The sequence below is a fragment of the Rhinolophus sinicus genome, chromosome 6 (assembly GCF_057876585.1).
Source record: "Rhinolophus sinicus isolate RSI-liver-muscle chromosome 6, RSI-T2T, whole genome shotgun sequence".
In the NCBI taxonomy this organism is placed as follows: Eukaryota; Metazoa; Chordata; class Mammalia; order Chiroptera; family Rhinolophidae; genus Rhinolophus; species Rhinolophus sinicus.
The window spans coordinates 43,863,586-43,887,228 of NC_142506.1; the positions used below are offsets into that span (position 1 = coordinate 43,863,586).

Genomic DNA, 23,643 nt, shown 5'->3' on the forward strand with positions numbered 1-23,643 from the left:
AAGGGACGTACGCTGATGTTCACACATGCGCTTCCAATGAGACTACTCTTTCTAAAACTTCATGAAAAATGTGTGTGGAAGCATAACCATTAATTCCTTTTTCAAAAATATTGGTTGGTTGTATTTCAAAGAGTAACGATACCAGAAATTCCTGACAAACTTTAAAGAGGAAAACAACTTATAAGGCCTACTGGTAGTAAATAAAACAGGATTCAAAACCCGTGAGCTGGAGGCGACTTGCATTACTTTGCAATGACTGGACTTGCAGTTGACTCTCCCTTAAACACAGTTACCGTCTCCACTTCACTGCGAGGTCAAACATGTCCCTCCATTGCATCAGCCGCGTCTTCCCATTCATGCGGACCTTGGCGTTGGTCCACGTACGCTGGACAGCTTGCATGACTTCCAATGCTGCCAGGCCCATGGCTGGAAGGAAGAAGGATTGAGAAACAGTTTGTTAGTGCACCTGACATGGGCTGATTCTCACCCAGTTCAGTGATAACGCCACAGTCATTATAGTTGACCCTGAACAATGCGGGGTTAGGGGTGCCGACCCCCGTGCAGTCAGAACTCCAAGTATAACTTTTGAGTCCCCCCAAAATGAACCACTACTGTGTTTCCCTGATTGATCTAGCCGGACAAGCAGCTCTAATACATCTTTTGGAGCAAAAATTAATATAGACCCGGTCTTATTTTACTATAAGACCCAGTCTTATATAATATAATGTAATGTAATATAATATAATATAATAGCAGGTCTTATATTAATTTTTGCTCCAAAAGACGCATTAGAGCTGACTGTCTGGCTAAGTCTTGTTTTCGGGGAAACAGGGTAACAGCCTACTGTTGACCAAAGGCCTTACCAGTAACATGAAGTCGATTAACATATAGCTTGTATGTTATATGTATTATATGTTGTACTCGTACAATAAAGTAAGCTGGGGAAAAGAAAGTATTATTAAGGAAATCATCAGGAAGAGAAAATACATTTACAGTACTGTGTGTATTTATCAATATAGTACATTTGTCATCTGTTTACAAGACAAATCGTCTGTCAGCACCTACATAAATATTGTCATGTAGACGTTATACGTACTACTAACACTACTGGTAGAAATAAAAAAAAAGAGAAGCTAATGAAAAAAAGAAATTCGTATTTATTTACAGGTACAAGGATTCATGTGTTGGTAATGAAGAAGCGACAACGTGGTTGCCTTATGGCAGCCTAGTGTAATCAATATGATTGTGTCACAGTACTAAGAAAGCTCCAGAAAATTTCCCAATATATTTATTGAAAAGAACCCATGTATAAGTGGACCCGCACAGTTCAAACCTGTGTTGTGTAAGGGTCAGATGCATAAAGAAAGAATCACAAGCATTGGTAATTTAACAAGACGGGGGACACATTACAGTCACAATGGCCCCACTGAAATTATAATCTCCCAGAGGAGACACCCCCAAGTCGTCCCCTCCCAGCTCTGCTGCCTACTGAAGCGACTGGAGGTCCAAGCTCCTTTTTCTGCCTCAGCCGGGAGACGGCTACTTGGGTGAGCCCTCTGGCCTGTGCTAATGACCTCAGACCTACATTCTACATCTGCAGCATGACAACAGCACACAATCAAAGGCTGGAAGCCATCTTCCCTGCACATTCAGATGAATGAAGCGATACATTTGCTATGACCACACCAAGATTCTGAGTAAGCACAATACATGATTTTTTATCAAAGCACACGGTTTAGCGATCCTTGACCTTTTGTCAGAAATATTTCCAAAATACCTCTGTGTATTCTCTTGTTTGGCAGGAAACCAGGTGTTTCATATTGCATCAGTGATCCCAAACGATCAGCTACACAAATCAGGTCCTGTACCTCAGGCTTATAACTCTCAAAATTCTGATGTAGCACATCTCTGGAAGAAACATATGGACGTGATAAGGACTTTTGCAACAGTCATCAGGTAATCCAGTCTCACCTGAAGCAGTCACTTCCTCCACTGGAAAACCAATGAAGAAACCTCTGGCCACACAATTTTTCCTCCAGTGCTTTGAACCCACCGCACACAAACTAAAAGGGTCTTTAGGAGAGTGTGTGCACAGTGACGATCACGTGCTTGTTGTAACCCTGACAACTAGTTTGCAGCTCAGAAAGCACCGACCATGGCTTGTACACTCCAGGATACATAACCTGCATGGGTTGCCTTTTCCAACAGCAACCAAACAGATTTTGCACACCTTTTGTAAGATAGATTCCTAAGTACTTATTTCCATTATAATCAGTATTTTTGTTTGTTGCTGGTATATACAAATGCAAATGATTCTTGCAATATCAACCACCTTGATAATCAACCACCTTGATAAACCCAGCATTTCTTATTTGTAGATCTTCTCGTTCTCTGGGCGGTGGGGGAATCATGTGATCTGCAAATAATGATAGATGTCTGTCTTCCTTTCTAATCCACATAACTTTGATTTCTTTTCCCCCCTCTGTGCATTTTCTAGGACTTCTAGTTCACTGCTGAAGAGAAACAATTATTTTAGGCATTTTTTGTCTTGCTAATGATTTTAATGTGAATGTATCTAACACTTCATTAGTTAAAAGGATGTTTGCTATAGGTTTCTAATAGTTACCATTTATCAGGCTAAGAAAATACTTTTGTTTTTCTAGTTTGCTAAGTTTTAATCTTTTGTAAAGCATAAATTGTTTTTTACCTAGTTATTTGTCTGTATCTATTGACATAATTATGTGTTTTTTATTCTTTAATCTGTTAACTGGCAATTATACATTTTCTAAAGTTAGATCACCTTTCTATTCCTAGAAACAATCCAATTTGGTATGATGTTATCTTGCTTCTACAGAGATGACTTGGGTTTACCAATATTTTGTTTAGGATTCTTACATCCACACATAAATGAGAATGGCCTCTAATTTTCTTTTCATGTATAATGCTTGTCTGTTTTTGGTATAATTTTATATTGGCCTCACAAAATGTTTTGGGAATATTGCCTTCTATTCTTTTGAAAGTCTGATATGATACTCCTGTAATATCATTTGGGCTTGGCGATTTTGGTGTGGTGTATTCAGGCTTTTTATTTCTTCTCAAGTCGGTTTGGTAAACTGTGATTTTCTAGATGTTAGTCCATTTATTCTTTGTTTAAATATATTTGCATACAAGTTTGTATAGCATTCTCTCCTTAGCATTTTTTTCTTCCCCCCTCACCTTCTTCCACACCCCCACTCCAGTTCAAGCCGTTGTTTCTCAGTCCAGTTGTGTAGGACACAGCAACCTGGCCCATGCGGGTATTATGAGCCTTGCGCTTCCCCTGGCCGAGGAAGTTGGTCACCAGTTGTAAGTCGGCCGCTCACAGCAGCTCATGGCAGCTCACAGCAGCTCTCACCGGCTGCCAGCTGTTCACAGCGGCACACGGTAGCCCATGGCAGCACTCAGCAGCCCGTGGCATCTCACAGCAGTCATGACAGCTCATGCCAACCTCCAGCTGCTCACCGGCAGCCCAGCTCCAGAGAGAGCTGTTGTTCACAATCTTAGCTATAGAGGGCGCAGCTCACTGGACCATGTGGGAATCGAACCCGCGACCTCAGTTTAGGAGCACAGCACTCCAACCACTTGAGCCACTGGCTGTCTCTCCTTAGCATTTTAATACCTGTTGATCTGTGGTAATATCTTTTTTTTATCATTTGTAATAGTTTGAGTTTTTTAGGTTTCTGCATTAAAAAAAATCAACCTCACCAGAAATTTGTTAGTAAAAAAGACAAAACTTTGATTTTTACAAACCTCTCTGCTGTATAGTTTTCATTAATTTCTCTCTTTAGCTTTATTTCTCCTGCTTTCTTTGTTGTTTTACCTACTTCTTAATTTTTATACTTAACTATTAATTTGCTTTTTTTTCCCCTAGTAAAACATTTAAGGATATTAATGTTTTTCACAATATTGGTTTCACTGCATTCCACAAGTGTTGGTATGTGGCATTTTTATTTTTGTTCATTTTTAAGGTATATTCAAATTTCCATTGTGATTTCATCTTTAATCTATATTTCAATATGTATGCTTTATAATTTCCAAATAATGGGGATTTTTTTTCTTATATATATTTTTATTCATAATTGGTCAGATATGATACCAGTTATTTGAAATATGCATCATAAGTGGTCAGTCTTTATAAATGATCTAAGTATATTTGAAAAGAATATGTATTTTTAAATTATTGGGTACACAACTCTATAGCAGACCGGTAAGTCAAGTTTGTTAATTACATTGTTCAAATAATCTAAATCTTGACTGGTTTTTTGGTGTTTGATCTATCAAAAATTAGAACCTCTCAGTATGACACTGAATTTGTTGATTTCCCTGTGTATTTCTGTCAATTTTTGAAGTTATTTTATTAGGCATATATAAGTTTAGATTTATATCTTCCTAGTGATTTAAACCTTTGCCATCATGTAGTAATAATCTTTATTCCTAGCAATGCTTTTTAAATTTAAATCCATTCATATTAACACAGCCACACCAGGATTCTTTGCAGTTAGTGTTTCCCTAGTGTCACCTCTTCCACTCCTTTTCTTTCAATCCTTCTGTGTCCTTATATGTTTAGGTGCCTCTTGCATATAACTGGATTTTTAAAAAATTCCAATCCAACTATGTCTGTCTTTTAACTGACGTTTAGTCCTTTATGTTTATTGTCATTATTGATATATCTGGATCCATTTCAAACTATTCTTATTTTTTTTCTGTTTGTCCCAAATTTTTATGCCTCCCTCCACCCATTCACCTTCTTTTCTGGTTGATTTTGGATTTAATTTTTTTTGTGGTTTTTTTTTTCCATTTTATTTTTTTCTTCTCTAATATGGAAGTTGTACACTCTGTTTCTAACTTTTAGTACTTACCCTAGACATTTTAAATATTTATAAGTAACAATGCCCTAACATAGTCTTTAACCCACATTCACTTACAATACTTTCTTATTTTCCCTCAATTTACTTGCTATTTTTGTCCAGTATTTCATTTTATAAGCCCCCAAATTAGATGTTGTTTTACATAAACAATGTTTATTTAGATTCACTAATTTACCATGCTTACCAATTTTTTTTCATTATTACTTCTTGTATCTCAAATCTTACTCCTTGGGTCAACTGCCTTGTTCCTTAACTACGTTTAGAAGTTCCTTTAGTGAAAGCCAGTTGGTGGTTAATTCAGTTTTTGAATTTCTAAATACACATTTATTTGGTCTTTAATCTTAAAAGACAGTTTTTCTGGGTATAGAATTCTAGGTTGAAAGTTATTTTCTTTCAGCACTTTGAAGATATTACTCCATTATCTTCAAGCTGTCCTTGTTGATGTTGAGAGGTTTATAGTCAGTCCAGTTATTGACCCTATGTAGGTGACATAACTTTCCTGTTTTTTAAGATTTTCTTCCCTATCTTCAGTGTTCTCCAGTTACTTCCAATATGTCTGGATATGGATTTCTTTTCATTTACCCTGATTTTTAAAATATCTGTGGATTTATGTGTTTCCTCACTTCTGGAAAATTCTTAGTCATTATTTCTTCAAAAACTCCCTCCCCCCCATTCTCTCCTGCTGAGATTTCAATTAAACATATGTTAGACCTTCTTACATCTTTCACATCTTCTATCTGTCTTTCATGTTTTCTACTTAACTCCTTGACTCTCTGTGCTACACTCTGGATAATTCCTAATGCTCTCTTTTCCAATTCTGCAATTTTCTCTCAGCTACACCTGTCTAATCTGCTGTTTAGCTTACATACTGATTTTTTCATTTCAATGATTATATTTTCTATTCCTAAAGCTTCCAATTATTTTTATAATCTGTCTGGTCATTTTTCATAATCTCCTTGTCCATGTTTGTGATTTCTTCATAATTTCTTTAAATGTTTCATTTGGAGTTATTTTAGAGTCTGTATCCAACAATTCCAATATCTGAAGTCCTTGAGGATCTAAATCTGTTGTTTGTTGCTTCTGTTGATTCTTACACATGCTTTTTTTTTTCACATATAGTTTTGATTATCTTGATTTTTGATTCTTATACTAACAATCTTAGTCTGTAGAAATACTTGGGAACCAAAGTGGCACTAGTTTCTTCCTAGAAAGGATTTGCATTTACTTCTGTTGAGATCCTGGGAATGCCTCCAATATAGAATCCCTTTACCCTTTAAAGTTCAGGAAACTCATCTTGCGTATGGCTCAAGGCATTCTATTGCAGTAGTTGTTAGATGCACTTACCCCCAGGAAACTTTCTCCCTTTTAAATGTGCTTACCATTCACCACTCTAGTTTGAATCTCCCCTCTTCTTTCTATTTAGAGAAGTGGGGGTTGCTTTACAGATTTTTCTTAATATTTAAGGCACTGCTAGATTCCCAGGAATTAATATCTATTCTAGATCTAACTGGTAATGGGATAGTCTTTTAGCATGCCCATTTTACCATGTTGCAGCAGTAGTTGGCCAGTAATTTCAAACCTCCAAGATGTGAATTTTTTTTTTTTTAAAGTTTACATGGCACAAGAATAATGCATATCAAAGACTGCCAATAAGCACATCAGAAGTTTGAAGGTTGCCCAAAATTAGCAGGGAAGATCAGGCTAGAAGGAAAGATGATATCCTCTGATAAGTTTCACGGTTCTTTATAAACTAAAAGAAGTATTTGCAGACATGTCAAATCCAAAAATAAATCCATCAGAAACATGGATAGAAAGCTATTTATCAATTAAGAGATATTATGATGAACTTCATAGTTCAAGCTTGAAAAGGAAAAAAAGACCAAAACCCTCATTTAAAGCACTTACTTTATGTGGGGTTGCAACCCTGGCTGTTCTTCATAGTCTTCTATGAGGAAAGGCAGACTTTTGGCCCAGTGGTCCTTAAAGCTTCCAGGTAGGTCCATATCAATGTTATATTCCGTAAGGGGAGTATCAAGGTGTGCATGAAGATACCGAGAATACTCTGCAGACAGAAAGTGAGACCTGACACACCCAAATACTGCTAAAGAAACATTTTTTGTAGCTAGCTGCCATACAAATACTTTGTAACAAATTATTATTTATTATAAAAATTCTAAATGGAGATTCCAAATTTCAGTAAGTCACTACTATTATATGACAATTTTACTGACTTGAGTTACCAGGGTGAAATACAAGCCAGTCAATCCGGTCCACCTAGGCTAAATTTTAACCACCTTTCCATGAACAACACCAAATTCTCACTTTTCAATTCCAGAGTATGAGAGTCCAAGTTCAGTGTCAGATTGAGTCTGGTTCTCTGATAGATCCAGAGTCTGGTTAACTTAAAGATCAACTGACTATGTATACAATTTCATCATCTGCCTGACCAACTGCTGCTTATCTCTATAAAGCTGTGTAGAAAAATCCCTCAAGATGGAGTGCGCCTCCCAAGTCCTCCTAAACCAGGAAAAAAGGGAATTGTAATTTAGAGTAAAGAGCTGTGCTGCCAACAAGTAGCCTTTAACCACCTGGCTTTTGAGGACTTAAAATGTGGCTAGGCTGTCTGAGAAACTGAATTTAAATTTCTTATTTAATTTGAATTAATTGAAGCTTAAAAACTGATATTTGTTTCAATTATTAGAATACTTCAGTATGTTGGGAACAACTTGCATATATGAATCTCCTTTTTCAACTTTAAATTTTATAACATCTAAATTTAGATCAAATATTTCCAATGAAAATTCAGTATCTAAATTGAGATATATTGTAATATACACCAGATTTCAAAGACTTAGTACAAAAAAAGTAAAATATTTAATGAATAGTGTTTTCATATTAGTTATGTGTTGAACTAGTATTGTGAATTATGTTGAATTAAATAAAATGTATTATTAAAATTAATTCCACCTGTTTGTTTTTACTTTTTTACCATGGCTACTAGAAATTTAGAATCACATACATGGCTTGCAATTTTTTTTCAGTTGGCTAATGACAACGAAAGAAAGAGAAGAAACCGAAGTAAAGACTTGGGCTTTATATGAAAACTAAAAATATGTTTATGAGCAGCTGTGAAAAGGTGAGTAAGACTATGACCATGTAATAAAAGGATAATCAAAACTGTGCTTTCCTCCTTATCCCAATTTAATTTCTCCAAACTAGGTGAGACTTGTGATAGAAGGGAATGACAGAGCAAAGAAACCATGTTTCCATTTAGCAGTGAAAACCTCATAAAAGGTTACCTCCCTGTCATTTTGAATCTCTGGATGGGATACAATGAGACATGAATACCCACATTTAGTTCAAACTACATTTTCTTACTTAAGTAAAACTTTTTTAACTTTAGAAAGAAAATATGTACTTTGTTTCCCCGAAAATAAGACCTAGCCAGACCATCAGCTCTAATGCGTATTTTGGAGCCAAAATTAATATAAGATTCTGTCTTATTTTAATATAAGACTGGGTCTATAATATAATAATATAATATAATAAATATATAATATAATATATACTGGATCTTATATTAATTTTTGCTCCAAAAGATGCATTAGAGTTGAAGGTCTGGGTGCGTCTTATTTTCAGGGAAACACGGTAGGAAGAGGAGAGGAGAACTGACCAGGTATTTATCAGACATGAACTCCATCTAGACCAGATCCCACCACCAGCAAGGGGTGGCTGCGCGCAAGTCACTGAGCTTCTGTGACATAGGGACATAGGAGAGACAAGCAACAGGATTTGTATAGCTTCGAGCATTAAATTTCAATGAGTCTGCAGTTTTCTGACTTACCTCGGAGATATTTCACTTTTAGATACTCTGGGCTGGCCTTCTGGCCTGGGAGAGGATCGTTCAGCATAACTTTAGTCTGTGCTTTTATTCCTTCATAAAACTGTCCCATTGCAACATGGCTGAGTCCTTTCATATACTGGCACACTTCGTTATACGGCTCTAGCTGCAAACACCGCTGAGGCATTGAAGGAGAAAATGCCGTATTAGCATCAACACAGTTCAAGAAAATGTTCAAGTGCTTTATTCCTCAGCCCGGGACTAGAGAGGTTTTCCTCCGGGTTAAATCACACCCGACACATGCTCTGGGACTTAGTCTGCAGGACAAGGCCATGGTGCTTCTTTCTTTTTGATGCCACCCGCCCCATTCATCGCACTGACTTGGCTGAAGAATAACCCGGGAAGTGAGTGACAGTGAGACGCAGGGTCTCACCTTGAAGTTCTTCAGGGCTTCCTGTAAGCTGCCGTGGTGATAGAGCATCATCCCGCGCAGCTGGAGGGTCTGGACGTGGTTCTGGTTGAGCAGCAGGGCCTTCTGAAAGCTCTCAGTGGCTGCCTCAAAATTGCCCAGCTCCCTAGGGAATTTAACAACGGTTCTGAACACCACACAGGCACGTCAGCAAACACGCAGGAGGTTATCCTCCGAATTAAGGTCTGGTCTGCAACAAGATGCCTTGATGTGGGCAGGCCCTTGTTAATGTTACCACTTTTCAGCTCTGTGGCCTCTGACACATCACATCTCATTTACTTTTTCTAAATCTTACCTGATTATAGGATAACCACAGAGTTCTGGAAATTCTTTGGGGAAAATTAATTTATAGCTTATTCAGATCCCTTTCCCTAATTCATGATGAGCTCCAACCCCTAAAACACTGTGTAGACATTTTAGTATTTGGATAGAAACATATGTTTCTCCTTTGGGAAAAAAAGGTATGTAGGTTATAATCATACAGAAGGTTAGCAATTCTGAATCAAATTTATAGGCTTAAAATTGTATATTTTTCTGTCACTGAAGTTACTTAAAGTCTAGTATATTGTTATATCATTTAAAATTCTGAAAAAAGAAGTGTATTTTAGAAATGTGATCTCTTCAGAGTGGAAATGGTTATTCCTGACCAACCTTCTTTAATATATTAAAATTTTTACAAATAATAGAAGTACCTTCCAAATATCCCATACATCCATTTTCTATAAATAATGAATACTTTAAAAAATGTAACACCTGCTTACATTTACACAGCACTTGATTACTTACTAGGCGCTTTCAAATCTGTTTTTTAACTTATGTCCCCAACAACTCCGTGGGGCAGGGAGGATAAATATCATCCCTTCAACCCCAAACGACTCCAAACACACTTGCTCCAGGTCAGGATAAGAGAGCTTCTACAAGTAGCACAGCACGTAAGTAAGTTCTTGAATTTAATCTTTCCTGAATGAGGTACCTAACAGAATTTTGAAGGGGATTTCCATTAGGGTCTTTCTGTTCTAACTTTTATAGTACTTTGCATAAGTCAGAGCGTATAATTTTTTCAGAGCCAAAGTCAGAATCGCTCTCCCGGTCATGGCAATGCCTGGAGTCGGAAGCCAGGGCCCAGCACAGTGTTTCATTCCTGACAGATGCATCATGACTGTAACGTCTCCATGCCTCTGTTATTCTAGGAATCCTCAAACAGATCACAGTGACGTGGGCACCAGCTTTAGCTGTGCCCTAAAAAATAGCAGCATCTAGGTTAATGCAATAGCTTTAAGGCCACTGTTCAAAATGATAGCCCGTGAAGAACTAACGTTTTCTAGACCAATACATACACCCCAAAGTGGTTTTAAGATATAACAACATGCATCATGATACCCTCTGACACATGGTTCCTTCTATATTCCAGAGAAGAGCTCAACAAGTGTGTAAATGCCTGTATGATTCAGAACGACAGTTTCTTCTGGTTAAAAAATGCGTCACTATTGTATGAGGCTATCTTGCTTCCCCACTCTACAGTCTCCCTCATACCCAACTGTTATTACTTGACTTACCTATAGGCCTGCCCCAAACTTTTATATGCATCAATAAAATCAACTTTCTGCTTCAAAGCTTCTTTGAAGGATTCAATAGCTTCCTGTAAAAAGTATACAGAAAATTATTTCATTTGCATAACTGTTAAAATTGACTTTTACTTAATCACTAAAGGACTTAAAATAGATATTATACATTGTCTCTCAGTGATTTTTTTTTTTTTAATAGGAGCACTTTTTAAAAAAGGAGATAGAAAGTACAATAAACTATGAGTCAGGAGGATTTAATTTTAGTAGTAAACAAACTCATGAACAAAACTATGAACAATAGCAGAGCCTTGAGCCTCTCCCTTTCAAAATGGGAAATAGCTCCTCACTGTCTGTTTCAGTCTAATGATAGTACCTGCATATTAGTATCATTTCCTTAATTAATAAAAGCCCCGTGGAACAAAAGTAAGCCTGACAGCTGTGTGAAATAACTCAAAATGATCATAACTATTAATAGCAGCGTTGAAACTGTACCAACAAAAGAGAGAGAAAAGCAAGCCCAATGTGAAATTGTTTGTAAAATAAGTAAAAAGGCTCCTAGATTGGCTACCAGAAGTATTCCTACGATCTACCAGGAGAAAGAAATAGTAAAACAAAATAAAACAGACACCTCACAGTTGGGGCATTTGCGGCCTAGCGTGTGTCGGCACAAGTCCAGGGCTGCGGTTAAGGCCACCGGGTACTCTGCCTTGGGGACAAGCCCCGAGGAAACACAGTGCGCCTGGACGCTGTGGGCTCTTCTTGTGAGAACGGTTAATAAAATGTACCGATTTGTTTCAGAACAAACACCCTGGCCTTAAGCTGGTCTCGAATGTATTTTTTATTACAATTTGATTGTTTACTGTTACAAAAAATAATGAAGACATTTCACACATTTCCCAAAGAAAAGATGTATCTTAACAGCGACAAAGTATCATGAGAGACTTTAAAACTTCTGTGATAATCATGTCGTACCTGATTAGATAACTCATAGCAGAAAACTACTAAAGATATCACATGCCTTGCACATGGTAGGCACTCAATAAATATTTAATGATTTGGTAGGCACACAAAATCAGTTTGCAAAAGCAACAACAATCCGAAGTCTTTTCAAAAAGTCATTCGTTCTCTGCTTCTTGTTTCTCTGGCTGGCGGGGTAGGGGGTGAGAGAGCAGCAGGGCAAGAGAGGCTGGCTTTTTAAAATGCTTCAAAGGCAACAATGGGACAACAAACTGCGAAGGAAGCCAACTGAATATCTACTGTTTGTTAGAAAGATGAGAACAGACAAATTTTAATATTTCAGAAATGTTAAAGACCACTTATTAATTAGGCTTCCTGTTGTGGCATAGTCGTGATTTTTTTTAAAAGTTACAACTATATTTTTAATTCAACAAACATGTATTGAGCGCCTACTATGTGCCCAGGCAGGGTGAGGAACAGGGGACACAAAGATGAGCAGGTCATTATCTCTGTCCTCTAGGAACTCAGTCTACTTAGAAAGCTATATAACCAGGTTATTAGAACACAAACTAAGAACTACAGTGGAGACATGACTCAAAGTCTTGGGAATAAAGGGAAAGAAACAGCTAACTGAACCTGGGGACACCAGGACAGGCTTCAGAGAGGAAGTAATGACTGAACCGGGTCTTGGAGAACGAGAAGGAACTGGGTAAAGAGAGAGGGCCTCTTCCACAGAGGAAGTGGTATGGCCAGTGGCACGGGGCTCAGGATCGGTGGGGAACATGGGTGGCAGGTGTGCGGGGTGCACGGTGGAAGTGGTCAGAGGGAAAAGATGGGGGGCACGCCAGTGCATAAGACAGGGGCTGCACCAGTGCGTCAGCTGGGACCTGAGAGGGAAGGGCGTCTGCCACACTCTGCAGTCCGGCCCGTCCCCTCAGGCAACGAGGCCTAGGGGCTGTGGGTAGGTGTGCGACTCCACTAAATGTCCTCTAGAGGATTCTGCTGGCAACAATAGAGAAGACAGACTGGAGTGGGGGAGAATGGGGCCCAAGAAGGAGGTGACAGCAGTGTCCAGACAAGAGATAATGAAAGCTCAAATGGAGACAGTGTCTCGGGAGAGAAAGGGTCCAATTCAGGAGACATCTGGAAAGGCAGACTGAGACAGAACCTGGTGGCTGTTTGGGGGGGGAGGGGGATGAAGGGGAGATAGGGAGGCCTTTGGAGCTGAGGAGCCTGGGTGGGGGCAAGAGTGCGAACCAACAGAAGGAAGGACAGTACGAAGGACGGTGACCAGGTGGGCAGACGGGGTGGCAGGGGTCATGAGTGCAGCCGGGCGCGGTAGTCTGGAGTGTCTGTGGACACCTAGCGGAGATGCCTGGGGACACCTGCTGCCCACGGCACTTACAGCACGCTCGGACGCACAGCTCTTCAGTCTGATTTCTCTTCAGCTTTTAAGAGGCTTTGGTTTCAGGGTTCCTGTCTAATCACTGCACAGCTCTCTACCTCATTCTGCCAAAGAGGGGACATAGCAGAATCAAGATTTTAAGCCATTGGGAACAAAGAAACTACGTTTGAATGAATCAATCTCTAAGCATAAGAACTGGCTCTGAATTCGTTTGTGTAACGAATGCCCTCACCACCAGTTTCAAGTCTCCATCTTCCTCACTGGTGTTGGGGCGGCCAGCAACCACCCAGGCTGTTCACTGTAACTAGAACAGTCTCAGGCAACTCTCACAATAAAGGTGATGAAAACATGCTCGGAATGCATCATTTCTGAAATATCCTTGCAACACAGATAAAACAGAGAATTCAATAGAAAAATGCTTGCTGTTTTTTCCCCCTAGGAATATCCAAGATGTCTGATATGTCTATTGAATTGGGCAGCTGTGAAATTTGTCATGTAATATTGCCTAATATATTTCTAATGTATATCGTAAAGCGAATAAGCCATTACCCACTTAATTAATTTCTAACTTGCGGTTGACCTGGAGAGACCCCCTTCAGGACATAAAGACAGCTCAGACTCATCAGTCCATTTAATACCTGTGTCTAGTTTTAACAAGAGAAACAGAGATAGAGCTAAACTACGTTGATGAATTTAAGTAAGGCATTTCACCGCTGTCTCAGTTTTCCAATCTGTGTAACTGGGACACCCTCTGCTCCTTCTATATACTTCATGGGGATGCCGTTGGGACGAATGAGACAATACGTACACACTCTGACCTCCTCGGACAGCAGATCTATAAAAATGCAAAGAAAAAGTTCCCATCTATTACACACATTGAATGCTGTGTTTACGAGCATGGTGAAAGGAGAAAGGGTCACATAATTTTGGTAAGCTTGGCTTACTGAGGGGCTTCTAACGCTGGGGAACGAAAACACCATTTCTAGGATCTCACCATGAGGATTTGGAATAAACCAAAATGAATTTTAGTCCTTGTCCAATTTGTAGTTAGTGTCTCTGTTGTAGCTCTTTTCTGAAAAGTTCTCATTTTGAAAAAAACACAGACAGCCCTGCCCACATGCCTAAACCTGGCTTTACAGTTACAAGTACAATCATGTGTTTGCATTTGTTTGCTTAAAAAAATACTTTTAACCTCTTAATACTAATAGTCGGTATTTTTTGTATTCAAATCTTTTCCCCTCCATAAGATAGACATTTGAGGGGAATACTCTGAACACAGAACTGTGGCCTTGAACTTTTTAATAGATGGCGACTGGGAGAGGATGAGAAGAGTGCAGGGCAGACGCAGAATTACCTAGAGGCCCGTCTGGCAGCTGCTCACGGTGCGTTCGGAACAGCCACCTGTGGCTGTGACTCAGCCCTGAGGGACAGATCTGGTCACGACTGCCTTCCACACACTTGCAAAAAAGGTATGAGGTGTATGGAGTAAAGTCTACAAGCTTCTTTTTGGTTTGATTTTTAGTGGACGGGAGTTAAGTTTTTCGGAGTCTATGAAATGTAGATTAAATTTTCACATGTAAAATAATCTATAATAATTAATAACTGATTCATGTTTATACCTTATAAAGTACTACTCATATGTTATTTTATTTTATCCTCACAATCGCTTCAAGAGGCAGAGAGTAGAATCATCTCTACTTGACAGATGTGGAAGGAGAGGCTGGAAGAGTTTAGGTAACTTGTCCAGGCAGTCAACAGGACTCAGAGCGAGAGTGCCACGTCCAAATGCAAAGCTTTCTTCCTGAAATCCATTCATTCCACTAATGCTTATTGAGCAGCTACTATGTGACAGGCTGTGTCCGTCACACCGAGGTTTATATGTGGCCTTTTTAAATTTTTAAAGGTACCCCACCCGTGTGTGTGTGTGTGTGTGTGCGCGCGCGAACCCTCAGGGCTCTTTCCAACAATAAAATGCTGTTCTCTCTTCCAGTGCACACCCCCGCCACACGCTACAGAAATTCGCCACAGCTTGCAACCTTCCTTGTGAAGCTCTCCTGATGTCTGAGTCAGAATGATGTGTTTTCCACCTGTCTAGACTGCCTGTGTTGGGCTCGTAGGCATGCAGGTCTGCAGTTGGGCAGTTCTGATGTATCCTGCACTAGAGCACTGACTCTGTGTGGGCCAGGCCTCTGGCACGGAGGGCCAAGATGAGGGACCCAGGGCTCTCAGCCCTGGCTCCGGCCTGCCCACTCCTGGCAGAACATAAGCCTGCTGCACAGTGTTCTCACCATGTGCTCAGAGACTGCAGAACCCAGGGCAGGAGGAAGGGACAGGCTGGAGGTGACACTTCTCCCACATGTGGAGTCAGATAAGATCATGCCTTCCCATGTCCCTCACTGCCCCCCACAGCAGTCTTCAGGGGACAGTGTGTGATGGATGCACCTCAGAGATGCCCCCCACCTGCTTCCACTGCCTTCGGAGGAGCCCAAGTCATCTAATGACCTCTGACCTGGGGCGCCAGCCAAGTCTGCTCATCAGTACCTCTGTCCCTAACCTCCTTGGCCACTGTCGTGTCAGAGTCCACTTCCTAAATGACAGATTTGGTCTGAACCATATATTTCTCCCCAGATCTAGATTTTAGAGCTCCCCTGAGCCTACAAATTAAAGTGAAATGCTCAGCATCGTGCTGGAGGCATGTTAGACCCTCCCCTCCACCACTGATCCAGCCTGTCTCCCTCACACTCATGCCGACTTCCTGTCCCACCCACGGGCTATATGTCCATGTCTGTCATCACCCACGCTTTCCTCTCTGCCTGCAGTGCCTTTCTTCCCCCACCTAATCCCACCTGCCTGCAAGGCCCAGGACGAAGTCTACCTGTTCTGTGAAACTTTCTCTAACTCCATAGTTTAAATGAATCTTTCTTATCTCTGTTTCTTAAGCACTTTGTTTCTTTTACTTTCTTTAGTGCATAGCTTATGTTACTTTCTTTAGTGTATTTACCATACGATAAATTATATGTGGAAAAAATTGTATCTTTTGTAAGTGTAAAGCATTATTTCTCCCTCTTACTAACATTTTATCTTCTCCACTTATGGACTCTCCTCCAAGTAATTTCCAATCGTAGGAGCTCAATAAACACGTTGATTCAAACTACCTTTTGAGATAAACTAATTAGATATACTAGATATCATTTTAAAACACACCGAACTAAATTCTACTAAATTCTTCCCCCCCGCAAAATAAAAGCAGAATCATTCTACAGTACACATACTGCACAACACTTTCACCTTCAAAAGTCCTCTGTGAAAGAAAGTTAAACCTTTGTATAGCATAGCTATAGGCTGGTTTTTGTTCAGCTCTAAGGACTGCTGAAAGTCTTCATGGGCTGTTGCATAGTCCTATAAAAAGGAGAGTGGAAAAAAAATAAAAGTAGTATTCATTAGATATTTGGACATTTCCTATTTTTGATTGGTAAGAAAAAAATCCCAATTCATTCTGTGCCCTTTTTGGCTTTAAAGGAAACATTTCATGACCACAAATATTATAAGTTGAATGCTTATACTGTTTGTTGAAATAGTTGATTTTCTTAGGAAATTGATGGGACAAATTCACAAAGGTTTAATTTAAGCATACTGTTTCAATTATAAAAAGAATACCATTTTAAATGCTATTAAAGTCATAATGTTAGAGTAACTTTAAAAATTATTTTCTGGTACTAACATTATACTGAATACTTCTAAAATAATCATGCATAGATCAACCCTAAAATGTATTATGCTGAGATTTTTAAAATAATTTTCTTTTGCATTAGAAAACTGTTATGAAAATTACTATAAATCCAGAAAGAATTGTGGCAATCATAAATATCACTATGACGATAAGAGAGAATCTTCTCAGATTTGGGTCACTTACAGAAGCTACATTTAGTCTCAGAAGCCGTATCAGGTCAGGTGATGGTTCTTGGGTTGTGGTACCCGAAAGAACATAAATTGTACCTCTAAGTTTAACACTCACACTAATAACAGGCATACCTGCTTCCCTATGCTGACATCTCCAGGAAAGGCTACAGCAATACCTGTGAACCAAATTTCTTTTTTCTCTCTCTTTCTTTCTTCCCCCTAGTCCAGAATTAGTTATTGCCAACACCTCAAGCAAGAAAATGTGTTCTTGGTACTTATTATTTCTGTATGGCTTCACCTTCAGGTAAAGAAAATGCTCTTAGAACTGTCTTGTATCACAAACATATTACTACACAGCCCCAAACCCAAATCTACAGTAGCTTTCTGAAGTAGAAGGGAAAGCGAAATCTTTACCATCACGAAAGGAAATGTATCAAGGCAAACGTTCCTCACCTCTGATATGAAGTACAGAGTCCCCCGGTGTCTGTACAGCCGTGCTGAGGGCTGAAGTTGGATAGCCTTAGTGAGGTCATTCACTGCTTCATTAATTCGTCCCAGAGGGGACAGAATCTATAAACCCAAAAATGTAATTAGGGAAGAACACTTCCAATTATCAACCCTAAAACTGCCAATGTTTTTGACTTTTCAATTATACTTCAACATTCTCCTCTCTCAGTACGACCCTCTCAGCAGACCAGACCCCACGTACTAAGCAGCGCGATTCAAGGTCAGCAAGCTGAGGGACCACTAGTGCATCAAGCCATGGGAGGCTGCTGAAGTACATGACTACAGCGATTGCCTTGTGATTGTGTCACGTTCTGGGTTATCACACGTGTCGCTTTTCCTGAAATGTGACCTTTTGTTTCTCAACCTGTAATTTCTCTTTCAGATCAAAATTTGGCATGTCAAAATCAGTCTGAAAAAAAACTTTGAACAATTAAAATAGAGAAACTGTTGAACACAGATAGTGTCCTCCATGACCTTCAGCTATGTCCTCTGAGGTAGTAAGTGCTAAATGACAATTTCTAAGATTCCAGGTGTTTTGTAAGCCCTGTGTGCTAAAAGTCTTAACTCTTCAGTCATGATCTGCAAAGTAGGAGAAAGAACATCTGTAAGCCTGCTTGGAGAGCTCTTTTGGTCCAGCATCAGTTATGTTCAGGCAACATGACAATATAGAAGACAGTTCAGAATACAAAAGCACACTGAAAAGACATAAGGAAATCCAACATGGGTATCAGCATCCATGCAACCAAGCTCAAGCATTTTATCCTGAACAAATGTCCTTAAGTTAGGGTTTATTTTGTTCTTATAATATAGGTCTTTTTTGTCAAGTTTTACTACCTGGTTCCTACTCTGCAGGAACTTAAAACCAGTAAGAGACAGGATTCAGGCAGGCACATTACCAGTAGCAAGAACGGTACAGAAAGAGGAAAGAAACGAAAGGATGCCTGAGAATTCAAAAGCACAGTGGTTGGGGTTATGTTTTGGAAGGAAAAACATCCCCACCTAGTTTATTAACCCCTAGGTACGTAACTGAATTATGACAGCCCAGCACAGTCATCAATACGCAGAAAAATGACCTGAGTAACTAAGAATGTGTAATTATGTTCATTAAATATAGACTATTTTGGAAAGTATGAAAGTGAAAGATTTCTCATAAAATAATTTCTGACATATATAAATGGTATGCTATAATTTAGCTGGAAAAATCACTATGTAGGGGCAATAATGCCCAATAACGTTGGAAAAGGGGGATATTACTACGTATTTTTAAGATAAATGAAAATTACTTTTCTAGTTACCAATATCATTTTGGATACACAATGAGCTTTTTATTAGACTTTCAAAATTTTTAAATCTGCCTACTAAGTCATTTTTCTAAGAAAACTTAGAAATTAAATTCATGCTTTATCATAACATTTTCACATAACATCAGAATAACAGAGAGAAAAAGCCTCGCCCCCCCCGCCCCCGCAGATGATGACAAATTAGCCACCAAATGCTCTCAAGAAGTGCCAGCCAGACTCCTCTGCAGTAATGAGCCCTCAGGGTTACCGTCCGACACAGACCACAGGTCATGAATTATAATACTATGAATTGAGGAAGAATTTTATTGAGAAAGCCAAATCCCCAATAAAACATAAAATTCACTTTCAGAAACTGAACTATATAATTTGAGACCCTATAATTTTGAGAACAAAACATCACAAGTAGTTTTAAATTACTAAAACACTTAATGCTTCCTTTACTTGCTAAGTTTTCTCTCCCAAGAGGAAAAAGAAGTAATTTTTCCCCTTTAGTTCAACTATGAAATCCCACCAGATCAGATGGTTAAAAGTTAAGTTTTATTCAGGTTAAACACATTAACATAAACTCTAAAGCATTTAACATGGCTAAACATGGATAGCTTACTATTATTTTATGAAAACAGTAACGTTTTCATTTAAAAACATTAAAAGGGGTCCCTTTGCACACATTCTTTTCTCTGATCTGAACACCCTTCCGAACGACCTTGTCCCCCAGGATGTGGGATCTGATGGGCTCTCCTGTCACCTCCTCAGTGAGACCTCTGTGGACACCGCAACACCCTGGCCAAGCTCGCTGGGAACTCCGGCAGGCCACGCCTTTCCGGCAGGCCACGCCTTTCCTGGAGAAGCACCTCCTCTTAGTGTCTCCTCGCACAAGAATAACCTGGAATTCCTGGAATTCTCACCGTTACTGATCTGTCTCCAGCTCAAGTTAGAAGTTTCTTGAAGGTCTGGTTATAGTCAGCCTTACCTGATCTGTGTCTCTATGCAGATTGGTATGTTTTATGAATATTTTATATAAGCACGCACGTGCGTGCGCGCACACACACACACACACACACACCTACTTCTAAGGGCTGTACATTTCGTTTTGACCACACTGTCATATTAAGTCTTGCTAAAGTATGTATATATACAATAAATGTCATATGTGATATATTTTTCAATGAACACTGATAGTACACATCAGAAATGCATATTCTAATGCTAAGTATTAGTATTATACGTTAAATCAGAAGTATCACTTGGCCCATAGTTTTCTAGTAATTTCAACCATTTTTAAAAGCATTAAGTACTGAGGAAGAAAATACAATAGGTATAAGGGAGCTTTAAAATTTACAAGTAATAACAGGGAAAAAAATCTGAGATTCAACTAATCCAATAAGGACAGAGGGAGAAAGAAAACTGCACTCACTTCTGCTCGCTGCTCAAACACCTCTGGACGGTCTGGTTCCAGGGAAATTACTCGGCTCAGTTCAAACAGAGCGAGCTCGGCATTCTTAATGTCCTTGAAAAGGCATTAGCTTAGTATGAGATCCACTGTTACTCAGAACAGGCTTGAATAGATTTTCTGAAATAACTCATAATTTAGTAACGATATAACTACTTATTTAGCAATAAATATGAATTTAGCTTATGACGACAGGTCTGCCAAGTTAAATAAGTTACGTTACCCTTGTTTAACTTACTCAACTCTCCCTACCCAGCAACAGCATGCTGGGCCTGACTACCTATACCACACTCCACAGATGGCAGGATAGTTTCTACATTTACCCGATTTAAACACTGAATCAACGAATTGGAAGGGATGAAAATGTGGATACCAGCATGCAAAACGATGCTGACCGGCGGCAATACGGGTACAGAAGGGGCCAAGTCAGTGTCAATCAAAGCCCTGAGCCCACACACCTCCACTGTAACAAGTCTAGGTAAGTTCTCTTTAAAATTTGCAAGTTACTTTGACATTAAAATTATATAAGCATGTCATTTTTATATTAAAAATGCATTAAAGATACAAGCAAATTTCATGTCAAGATATAAAATTAAAACAGATGAGAGTTAGGAAGACATTGCTTATCTTTGGCTTCCACTAGGGCAACTTGGTCATTTATTGATGCCCTGCTACCTTCCTAAGCACCCCCACCATTCCCAAACCTGAGTTCATTCTCAGTCGTCTATGTCTCAGAAGTATACAAATATTACATAAAATTTCTCCAATAGGCCAGCACCCAATTAGCACAACTTTTTTAATTGGCAAAGATACAAAAGTGATGTTTCTCCCTCAAAGCATAATTTCATTTTAGTACTTTTAATATACAATAAGACAACAGAAAAAGTTTATGTAGCATGTTCTAGACTGAAAATGTGGAGATCTGAATCTTAGACCATTTCCTTATTTACTATATAATCTGAGGAAAGGCTTTATTTTTATACCATGGTGCCTCTGTTGAGCAAAATAGACTTCTTATAACCCTCTTCCTGCATTCCTCAGAGAAAAAAGGGGAATAAGTCTCCAGAGATACACCTATCTGGGGGAATTATAATATATGATAACAAACAAAAGTAAATTTTACAAAAAAACATTTGTTCTTCTATTCACCCTTGAAGAATCGTGAATGGAACTAAAACTCTGAGTCCCGCTGGATAACTGGTGCCTTGTCTCCACGTCTACTAAGGAATGTTTCTTAGGGACTCAGTCAGGGTCTCATGCTTTTCTTGATCTATGTCCAGTTCATCATGAGGTAAAGTTTAGGCTGGCAAAGACTGTCCTTGTGGACCAGAAAGTATGGCCAAATTGACTACAGAAGACCTGGGTACAGCTTCTCAGGCCCTGCTTCCTGGCCATTTGATCCTGTGAAAACCCTCTATGGACCTTTGCTCATTTGTGAAGTGGAACGACACACTGCGTGTTCCATCGGAGCTGAACGGACAGTGAGTAGTTCCATCAAACCCTCGTCCGCGTCAGGTCAGGTAGGCACTACGGCAAGCGTCACTATTCCATACTCACATGTAGGCCCTTCTTTCCATAGGCTATCCCTCGGCCATAAATTGCACTAACCAGATCAGGCTCCTCCTAGTCAGACCAAAACAGAAACACGTCAAAAACCATAAACAAAACAAAACAAAACAAAACAAAAATCAGTTTCTGCTTAAAGCATGTTAATGCCACAAGTGACAGCTCTACTTTATGCTATGACACTCGTAAGTCCATATTCAGTCCCCAACCAGGAAAGTCTGTGATCCTAAAGCTCATTTGAATGAGACATGCAGTAAGAGTTTTGCATTAAAAAGATATATATATATACTAAAATAGGGAGACCCATACTGATCTCTTCCTAGCTTCTTTCACAGTCATCTCATTTAAAATGTAACCCCCTGGACAACTCTATGTCTGGCAGCACCAGCAAGCATGTCTTACAGAGACAGTAGAGGCTCAGAGAAGTAAACGGATATGAGTAAAGGATTGGGTAGTAACATCTCTTCCTACTTTGTCTCCTTTCATACACTCATGACATAATCTGAGCAGGAAAAGACCCCTCAGTGCCAGCACAGTGAGAAACGAAGACACGAGTCGGCTCCACAGTCTGCTGGGGGGTAACACAGTCCTTATACGAATGGGTCAGAATAAAAAACAGACCCTTTCTGCAACCTCCTCTCCGATGGACCAGACACAAAACCTTCAGGACCAAGGGCAGCGCCTGCTGCCCCTGCCAGGCTCTGCACCCAGGTCAGAGGTCTGAGCTGCCCCACTCACTGAGTGAAACGCTTCCCGACTCCACTTAGCCTTGCAGTTTTGACCTCATCTCTGGATCCTTCCCTGAACATTGAAGAAAGGAGTAAACAGCCTCTGGCTATAAGGCCCTGGGTGAAACTCTTGACACGGCTAAAGAATTTATCAGAACTGTACCAGACGAGGCATCTTATAGGCTAATCTACGGTTCTGTTCAAATCTGAGAGAGGGTGTTTGCCAGTATTGGGAAAAAAAGACACATCAACTTTAAGGATGAGCAAGTGGGAGAAGACGCCATGCACTGGGGGGAAAAAAAAAAGCTACTTTAAACTGAAGGAGGTACATCAAGTGACCACTTGCTGCCTCACTGCCAGCGAGCAGACTGGCCTCACAGTGTGTGGAAAATTGGGGAAATTCAAGTAAACAATTACAGGTTTCTAGCCTCCCTTGGAAAATTCAACGAAGATAGACCCACATTTTGGCATTCTCACATGACAAGCAATAACTAGCACTAAGTCCTGGCTGCCTCTTCAAATGAAGGGTGTGTATTCGTCAGTTTACCACAAGCCCATCCACCGCACATCAACGCACTTTGCTCATTTAGGTCACCTCCCTGGCTCCCGTATAGTTCTATACTTGTGATTTATAACTTATATGTAACTGGCATGGTATTTGCTAAGTGGAAACAAAGTACAAGTGACAGAACTCCAAAGGAATGGCAGCTACAAGTAACATGGATATATGATCATGTGGGGCAGTGTGTGCACAGAATAAAACTCTCCAGATACTAAGTTTCAAGGAATATAGAAAACAGAAAATTTTATTATAAATAAAAAGTTTTATTGAACAGTCAATAAATTTCTTATAAATTTAGAAAATGAAGCACAAAAAGAAAGGAGAGGGCACCCTCTCATCCTGCCACTCAGAGGTTAACACTTGAAACATTTAAATATCCTTCCTGCTTAAAGGAAAGCAGGAGAGGGATGCAGGTACAGGTGGAGAGGAGGAGCAGGAAAAACAGTCACCCACTGAGGAATGCAAGTCAGGCTGTCTTCCTGTTT

General features: G+C 39.5%; 1 protein-coding gene across 16 annotated transcripts in view; it reads right to left on the reverse strand.

The window, feature by feature from the left end:
* Positions 1-23,643, reverse strand: part of TTC13 (tetratricopeptide repeat domain 13) — a 76,712-nt gene that overhangs the window by 24,951 nt on the left and 28,118 nt on the right. For 10 of the 16 annotated variants that reach the window (XM_088799067.1, XM_088799066.1, XM_088799065.1 and 7 more), the window contains 11 exons: positions 21,860-21,925; positions 20,267-20,359; positions 17,498-17,614; positions 16,433-16,543; positions 13,953-13,979; positions 10,774-10,856; positions 9,182-9,323; positions 8,752-8,926; positions 6,813-6,969; positions 1,778-1,908; positions 294-426 (listed from right to left, as the gene is read on the reverse strand). In XM_088799067.1, the coding sequence (XP_088655193.1) occupies positions 294-426; positions 1,778-1,908; positions 6,813-6,969; positions 8,752-8,926; positions 9,182-9,323; positions 10,774-10,856; positions 13,953-13,979; positions 16,433-16,543; positions 17,498-17,614; positions 20,267-20,359; positions 21,860-21,925 (1,235 nt within the window). The remainder of the gene's footprint in view (positions 1-293; positions 427-1,777; positions 1,909-6,812; positions 6,970-8,751; positions 8,927-9,181; positions 9,324-10,773; positions 10,857-13,952; positions 13,980-16,432; positions 16,544-17,497; positions 17,615-20,266; positions 20,360-21,859; positions 21,926-23,643) is intronic. The other 6 variants (XM_019757353.3, XM_019757359.3, XM_019757358.3 and 3 more) reach the window with 3 other exon arrangements.